The following is a 7,892-nucleotide window of genomic DNA, read 5'->3' on the forward strand; positions in this document are numbered from 1 at the left end:
TGGTTCGGGGGCTGGTGCTCAATCCACTGAGCCACACCAGCCAGGCCGAGGCTACATTATTCAATGAGTGTGACTCCCCTCTCTCTTTGTAAACCAAAGACACAGAGGGGTGGCACTCAGAGCTTCTAATGGACACAGGGCAGCCACAGAGGGGAGCCAGCTCCACCCCAAAGCAAAGAGGGGCAGTGGGAATCACCTCCAGTTCAGGTCTACAGATCCGCAGTACCAGCCCAAAGCCTGTCCTGACAAGGTGACCAAACAGGGGACACCAGGAGGTGCCCAACCAGTGCCCAAGTGGGCAGAGTCCGAGTCTCCCTCACTTCCCAGAGAGTGGTGGTCCCATCTGGAGCGGCGGTCTAGGGCCACTTCTAAGTGCCATTTCCAGTGTGACCAGCAGGTGGCGCAGTGACTACAGAAGTTGTCCCCAGTGTGACCCGCCAGATGGGTGGGGGGGTGTGTGTGTGTGTGTGTGAACTCCTGAGTGTGGGTCAGGCCCAGAGCTAGGAAGACCAAAATGAACCAAGTGTCCTTCGGGGAGACAGATGCATTTTGAGTGTGTCACGTCCTGACTCCGCAGCCCAGACCAGGGCTGGTGCCTCATGTGTGTTCTCACAGATCCTTGCACTGTGCTCTCTCTGTAACTGTCACAGCTTGTAATTTTGTCTTTTTGCTGCTTTTTGTAACACACATTTCTATGATTCTTCAGCGGTCCCCCCAGCACATCATGAGAGAGGGAGGGCCATGGCGGTGCCGGTCCCTGCTCTGTTCCCAGTGGGCACACGGCAGCCTCGGGCCCAGAGCAGGCTGGAGGCAACCTGTGTCGAATCCGTGAGTAAGAGGCTAAAGAAGGGACACACTGGAGGCCAGAGTCGGAGCTGCGACCACGACAGAAACCCTCTTCTCGGCTCACTTTCGTCCAGTCCTCAGGTCCTGGCTCAGCCACCCCCTCCTCCCAGAGGCCCTCCCTGAGGTCCCTCCAGGCATCTCCCCCCATCCCCCAGTCATGCCCACTTGACTGTGAGACCCAGGAAGGCAGAGCAGGGCTATCTTTGTCACAGCCATGTCCCCAGCACCACAGGGACAAGGCCTGCTGTGGAGTCAGCCCTCCGTAAGAGCCTGCTGAGCGAGCCAAAGAGAGTCTGGGCCAGGCGGGCTGAGGTGGGTGCCACCTCAGAGCCCAAACAGTGCCGACGAGTGTGCCAGAGGGAGGAGGGGTTTGAACAGGACCTTGCAGGGCCAGGGTGCCTTTGACAGATGGGAAGGGAAACTGTTCCAGGAAGTATGAGCTCACTAAGCGAAGAGGTGGAGACCCGAAAGGTCACGGGGCTCTGTGGGGAAACCTGGGTTGTCTGATGCGGCGGAGCAGAGCGAGTGGGAGTTGGCCCTTGGCCTCCAGGCCGTGGGAGCCCTTGAACTTGGCAAGCAAGGTCTGACTGCTCAGAACCTTCCAGGACAGGACCTTGGCAGCTAGTGGAGAGGATACACGGGCAGCAGGGTCAGGACACAACCAGGAGACGGGTTCCCAAACCAAGCCTGAGCGCCCACGGGTGGGAGTTGTTTGAAACCCCAGACCCGGAAGGCAGCGTGGACATCCAGCGTGGACATCTTGGCCAGAGGTGGTGGGGGGTCCTTAGGATAGAGCCTGGGGTTGGGGGGTAAGAGCTGGCAGAAAACCAGCTTCAACATTCATCCTCTCCTCTCCTTAAGCTGCATCTGAAAAGCGGGCATGATAATAGCACCCACCTCAGGCCAGGCTGCGGTGGGTGCAAGTGCGCTGGCCTTCAGTGAGTGCTTGGAGCAGGCCCACCCTCAGGGGCGGCACAGACACGAGGCAAGTGTCCCCGGGGACAGGCAGGCCCCTGTCTCTTCTCCCCCCCTCTGCAGCCCCTCCTCCCCTCTCCTCCTCCACCTCCCTCCAAGGGTCTCTTCCCTCCAAGGGTCCCTCTGGGTAGGTTCGCACTGAGCCTGGGCCAGGCTTAGTGATGAACACTGGACCCCACTGGAGGCTTCTTCAACCCGTTTTTTGTTTCTTGTACCAAGTCAACTTTATTGTTAAGTTCAACCAGTGTGCTATTTCTATAAGCTCTCTATTTTTTTCAGTATTACGGTTTTTTTACTGTTTTTTAAAGATCTTATTTATTTACTTTTAGAGAGAGGGGAAGGGAGGGGGAAAGAGAGGGAGAGAAACATCAGTGCGCAAGAGATACATCAATCAGTTGCCTCTCTCACATCCCCAACCGGGGACCCGGCCCGCAACCCAGGCATGTGCCCTGTGGTTCACAGGCCAGCGCTCAATCCACTGAGCCACACCAGCCAGGACAGTATCACATGTTTTGGGGGGTTTTTTACATTATTGTGGTAAAACACCCATAACATAGAAGCTATCACTTTAACCATCTTAAAGCGCACACTGCAGAGACAGTCAGTCACTCACAGTGTTATGCAACCATCACTATCCAGAACAGCCTCATCCCAGTCCAGAACATCTTCGTCACCCCAGAAGGAGACCCCAAACTCAGTACGCAGTCCTCTCCATCTGCGTGTGACTCTCCCAGACACCCCGTGATCTCCTTCAGCCTGCCTGGAAACATGGAGACTGAAAAGCCCCGACGGCGGAGCAAAGCACCGAGTTCTTGTCGCACCGCGTCTGCCCAGGCAGCCGGAGCCAACCGTAGCAGCACTGGTAGCAGCGCCGACCACAGTGGCAACACCAGCAAGGTTTCCCGTAGGCTCTGCCCGAGCCCTGTGACACATTGCTTTTCAGGAGGAACCGTATCATTCTCAGCGCAACCCTGGAAGCGAAGCGCTCGGTTAGGATTGCCCCTCTGAGCAAAAGGAAGCCGAGGAACAGAGGCAACATCACGGGCCCGACAGGTGAGCCAGACTGGGGAGATCAGCTGCCCCTCCGGCTGTGTGACCTGGGGCTGGTCACTGCCCTCTCTGGGCCTCCATTCCGGCCTCTGTGGAAAGGCTCCGCTAGCGCTAGCAGGCTGCAGTGAGAGGGTACACCTCACACGGAGGAGGACTCGCTGCCGGTAGCTGCCGTCGAAGGCTCTCGCCTGCCTGCCCTGCCCTTCCCCAGGTTCAGATGCACTGGTTTCATCCAGGAGCAAGTGAGAAAGGGGAACTGGGGCCGGGCTGCAGGAGGCGCTTTCCCATCACCCCTCCTGTGGCTTTGGGCACATTTCCTTTCACGCCTTCCAGCTGCCTGGCTCCCTCCCAAGCCCCCTCCACTCTGGGCCTCTGAGGGCAGGCAGGGGCTGGCAACCAGAAGGGTGGGGGAGGGGGTAAGGCTGAAAATCACCCAGCAGAGTCCAGGGTGGGGCAGAGACTGGTCTGTGTCCCCAGTACCTGGCGGAGTCAGTGCCCACTATTTCTTGAAGGAATGAATGAACGAATGAAATCTTGGTGGGGGGGTGGTTCAAGGACAGGTGCGGTCGGGCTGTGTCTGGAGGCAGCTATTTATTTGGGGACAGGCACAGGACTTAGGCCTGGGTTCTGGGGCTGTCCCCGGGATTCACCCCCTGACACCCATGCCCGCAGTGCAAGTCTTGTAACCACCAAGCCATACCCCGTTTCCTGGGTGCACGCCAAGCAGCGTGCAGTCCGCAGCTCCCCTTCCTCCGGCCTCTTCTGGGGAGCCAGTGCTCCCAGGGTTGAAGGGGATTCAGAGGCAAGGGGATGCCGGGAGTTCCTGGCTCCCATGGGGCAGAGAGGGGGGCAGCTCTTGAAATGGCCAGGGAGAGAGCAGGCCCATTCCCCCCGGGGGTTGGGGCACCCTGAAGGGGTGGGGTCGGTGCAGGAGCACTGGCCCTCCCAGACCCGAGTGCACAGGAGCTCTGGGAGCTTTCCCACCTCCCAAATATTTAGACAGTGAGATGGATGGACGAGCCAGGGCCCAGCCAGGGCCCAGCCAGGCCAGCCAGGCCATCGGTTATTTTGAGAGAACTGTTCTTGTGCTCCAGCACAAACGTTCCCTCTCTCCCTCCCTCTCCTCCCGGAGCCTGGCATGGCCACCTGGGGTGCGGGGGGTCGGGGTGGAGAAATAGCAGCTGATGGCCCCCTGAAGGAAGGGTGTCAAGGTTCCGGCAGGCCAGGGCTCCAGAGTTCCTCACGCTGCTCGTCCACCTGCCACCATCAGCCTTGTCCCTGACTGTCTGGCTCCTGCTCCCAGAAGACAGGGCAGGAGGCCTCAGCTGTCAGCAGGCTGCGGTGGACCCTACTATGGACGGGGCTCCCATGGTGCCGCTGGAAGGCTGTGCCGGAGGCGGGCGTGCTCCTTGCGCCTTGCCCCAGGCTGACAAAGGCACCCAGCTCCCCTCCTTCCCCCCAAGGGTGGCGGGGGCCCTTGGGTCCTTCCTCCCTGAGGCAAGCTGGGCGAGGGGTGTCGGCGAGTGGCTGTGGGCAGGCCGGGGGCAGAGGCAGCAGAGCCAGAGCTTAAGGCGCTGGAAGACGGCCTTGCGGAAGAGGATGAAGACCCAGGGGTCCAGGATGGGGTTGAAGGCATTGAAGCGGAAGGCGAGCAGGTCTCCCATCTCGCTGCTGTCCGGGGCGATGGCCTGCGTGAAGCCTCGGATCTGAGGGCAGGGGCAGGGCGTCAAGGAGTGCCCACCTCCCCACCCACCCTACCCTCATTCCCCTTCACCCACTTGGTGGCTGCAGGAGTAGGCAGGGGAGGCCTAGCAGAAGGGGAAGGAAACAAGATAAGATGAGAACGAAGAAAGAGTGCATCCGGAGAACAGAGGCCTGGGAGGGGCCGTGTGGGGGCATCTGGGGCTGTGTCTGTCTGTCTGTCCACAGCTTCCAGCCCCTGAGTCATCCATGACCCCCCACCCCCAAAGTTTTGATGATTCTCAAATTGCACCCAGCCTTGATTTTAAAGAAAGAGAAACTTCGGCCCAGAGTACAGATGGGTAAGTAGGTGCCACAGTACCAGGGTCTGCCCTGCTTCAGTTCTGAAGAGGCAGAGCAGGCTCCTGGAGAAAAGGGGCAGGGCCAGGAGGGTCAAATAGAGGGGAAAATAGAGGGCAGGGCTGGAGGGGCAGCCTGGATGTCTGGGGGCAGGGGGCTCACAGTCTGGGACCACAGGAGCCTGAGGTCCGGACCCAGCTGTGCACCATCACGTCACGGCGGAGAGACATCGCCCTTCCTGGGAAAGCATGGTGACAAGACAGGAACTTTGTCCTGTTTCTCGGTAAGTGCAGAGTGGGTGTGTAGGTCATTTTGAAGAGGATCTGAAAAAGGGATTTGTCAACCACAGAGCAAGTGCCCGATGAACGGTGGATCCTAACGTGACTGAGGGGTAGGGGAGGACTGGGAGCGCATGTGACCTTGTGGGGGGACAGGGGAGGGGGTATTCCAGGGGTTGAGAGGAGTCCAAGGGGGCAGAGCCAATGAGCAGCGGCCTCTCTAGCAAGCCAGGGGTTGTGTGACAGTAGCCAAAGCCTCTGACTTCTTTGAGTCTCCGTTTCCCCTCTGTGTGAAGTGGACACACACGGAGGACAGAGCTGGGCACTGCCCCTCCCCCACACACACGCACACGCACGGGCAGCAGGGGGCACTCACCGTGAGAGGCAGGGAGCACACGGCCATGATGCCGGTCATGAGGGCCAGCAGGATCAGGTAGTCCACCTCGTCCTCACCCGCCCCGTGCCTCTGCTGGCGGTACATGCGGCAGAGGCTGAGGGTGACAGAGCCGTTGCACAGGACGATGGCAGCCACCAGCAGGGCTACGAGGCTGGCGTAGGCCAGGGAGAAGACGCGGGGGCCCAGCTCGGCGGAGCGCAGGCGGATGAAGCACCAGCTTCCGGGGCAGTACTGCTGGTGCTGGCCCAGGCCCAGCAGGGGCAAGGAGCAGAAGAGGGTGCAGAAGGCGTAGACGGCGGGCAGCGCCAGGCGGGCGCAGCGCGGCGCGTCCAGCTGGGCGTAGAGGTAGGGGTGGGTGAGCGCCAGGCAGCGCTCCACGGCCATGGCGAAGAGGATGAGTGTGGAGGCCAGGCCGAAAAAGGTCATGGCAAAGGCGAAGGCATCACACAGCACCGGGTGGCCCCGGGCCAGGCCCAGCAGAGAGCTGTTGCGGGCGTAGGCCACGAACACCACAGGGCTCAGGAAGCACGTGCCCAGCAGGTCGGTGACGCCCAGCCCGGTGACCAGCACTGCGAAGGCGGACGGCCGAGACTGCCGCCGGGCCCCCAGAATGCCCAGCGCCAGACCGTTGCCCACCACGCCAGCCACGAACATCAGCGTGCTGGTGGCCGGGCCCACCGAGTCCCGCACGTATGTGAGGTTCCTGCAGGAGTCCGCCATCCCGGTCTAGACTGGAGGGGCCCCAAGGGTGCGCAGGAGCGGCGAGAAGGAGCCGGTGCAGCCACTCAGGAATCCTCCACCAGCCGGGTCCCCATGGTCCTCCCCGCAGCCGGTGTCTCCCGGCCAACCCACGGTTCTCGCTGTGTGTCCAGCCCTCTCTCTGCGCTTCTCTCTCTCCCTCTACTTGTTTCCTCCTCTGTCTGTTTCCTCTTTTCCTCTCCTCTTCCCTAGTTCTTTCCCTCTGTCTCTGCCGTCTCTGTCTGTCCCCTCCCTCGCCCGACCCCTCTGCCTCGCCCTCCTTCCCCCACCCCCGCCCCCGAGCTCTCTATGCCCTTCCCTGCATGTCTGATGCGCTGCGGCCCCTCCTGCCCCTCCTCACTGCGCCCCGGCCACTTCTCACCCTCACTCCTGTGCCCTCTCCCGGGTCTGGACTCGCTGTCTGAGGTCTCTCTGTGTGTCAGCTTCTTGCGCTTCCCTCCCCCCTCCCTCCCTCCTCATCTCGCCTGCTCACCCCAGCTTTTTCATTTCCTCTCTCTGCCCCGCCTTCCCTCCCCCTGCTTTCTCCAGAGGCCCCCTTGGCTACCTCCCGCCTTCCCTGGCACTCTCCCCCTGTCCCCCTGCCCAGCGCATCTGTCTCCCGCCCTGCCTCCGCCCTTCTCTCATGGTCCCCATCTCCGAGCCACCTGCCACCTCCCCGCACGCAGGCCCACCCTCCTCCCTGCACAGCGTGTCCCGGTGGCCCAGGTGGGGGTCACTGAGTCACCACGCGAGGACTTTGGAGCTCACCAGTGGGCAGCGGACGGACCCTGAGGAGCGCAGCTGACCAGTCGGCAGGCTGGCTGGGGGTGGCCCCAGGGATCTATTCTGGGCTCCAGGCTCCGGGGTTAGGACATTGCCCGGGGATTGAGAAATGACCAGGAAATTCCTCCCTGATGCAGTGTTTTCCAAGCACCACTGAGATTCCTGTTCCCTGGACAGGACTCACTCCTTCCAGAGGGCCGGCCCTGAGGAGGCTGGGCCAGAGGGAAGAGTGCCGTCTCGGAGCCCGGCCCCAGGCTCCGCTTGAACTCAGAGCCCTGGGAATAGAGGGGGCCTCCTTCCCTCTCACTTCTCACCCCAGCTCTCCCAGGCCCCAGGCCAAGCTCTGGCAACCTTGACCTCCAGGAATAATATTTTAGCCTCAGACAGCCGTCCAGGGCTCCAACATCACGGTCACATTGCTTTCTCCCGCCCCTCCGCAGGCGCACCCCAGCTGCCGCTACCCCGGGCCAGTGTGTTGCACCCGTGGGTGCCACGGGTCCTGTTCCCACAGAGCCCACGGTGCCCATGCAGCCTCCCCATCCACAAGGGCTGGACAGGACCTGGGAGACCCTCTCAGACAGCCCTTGTCCTGCAGGGAGGCAGTTTCAGTGTAGACACTGCAAACTCAGGCTCTCTCGCCTTTATGTCTTGAGTTTCTGTCCCAATTCGACTGCCTCCTTACTTTTTGATGGCCCTGGGCAAGGATGGAAGCCAGTGCGCCTCAGTTGCCTCATCTGTACAGTGGGGCCACAGTAGCTCCACGGGCCCAGTGGCAGACCTTGGCC

General features: G+C 61.3%; 1 protein-coding gene across 2 annotated transcripts; it reads right to left on the reverse strand.

The window, feature by feature from the left end:
• Positions 1–2,340: 2,340 nt before the first annotated feature.
• Positions 2,341–6,538, reverse strand: PTGIR (prostaglandin I2 receptor). Of its 2 annotated transcripts, none has more exons than XM_036012450.1 (2): positions 5,566–6,538; positions 2,341–4,559 (listed from the first exon to the last, which is right to left on the reverse strand). In XM_036012450.1, exons 1-2 carry the CDS (start codon positions 6,304–6,306, stop codon positions 4,200–4,202), a joined length of 1,101 nt encoding a protein of 366 aa, XP_035868343.1. In that variant the 5' UTR covers positions 6,307–6,538; the 3' UTR covers positions 2,341–4,199. The 2 variants fall into 2 exon arrangements, with proteins under 2 accessions (XP_035868343.1, XP_028386063.1); XM_028530262.2 differs by having other exon boundaries at positions 2,341–4,577.
• Positions 6,539–7,892: the final 1,354 nt, after the last annotated feature.

Source organism: Phyllostomus discolor, chromosome 12 (genome assembly GCF_004126475.2).
Source record: "Phyllostomus discolor isolate MPI-MPIP mPhyDis1 chromosome 12, mPhyDis1.pri.v3, whole genome shotgun sequence".
Lineage (NCBI taxonomy): Eukaryota > Metazoa > Chordata > Mammalia > Chiroptera > Phyllostomidae > Phyllostomus > Phyllostomus discolor.

Bases quoted from the DNA above. Each gene is read 5' to 3' on its own strand.
- PTGIR (XM_028530262.2), bottom strand. From the start codon at position 6,306: ATGGCGGACTCCTGCAGGAACCTCACATACGTGCGGGACTCGGTGGGC. The intron at 4,578-5,565 runs GTGAGTGCCCCC...CCCTGCCCTCAG, and splicing joins TGTGCTCCCTGCCTCTCACG to ATCCGAGGCTTCACGCAGGC.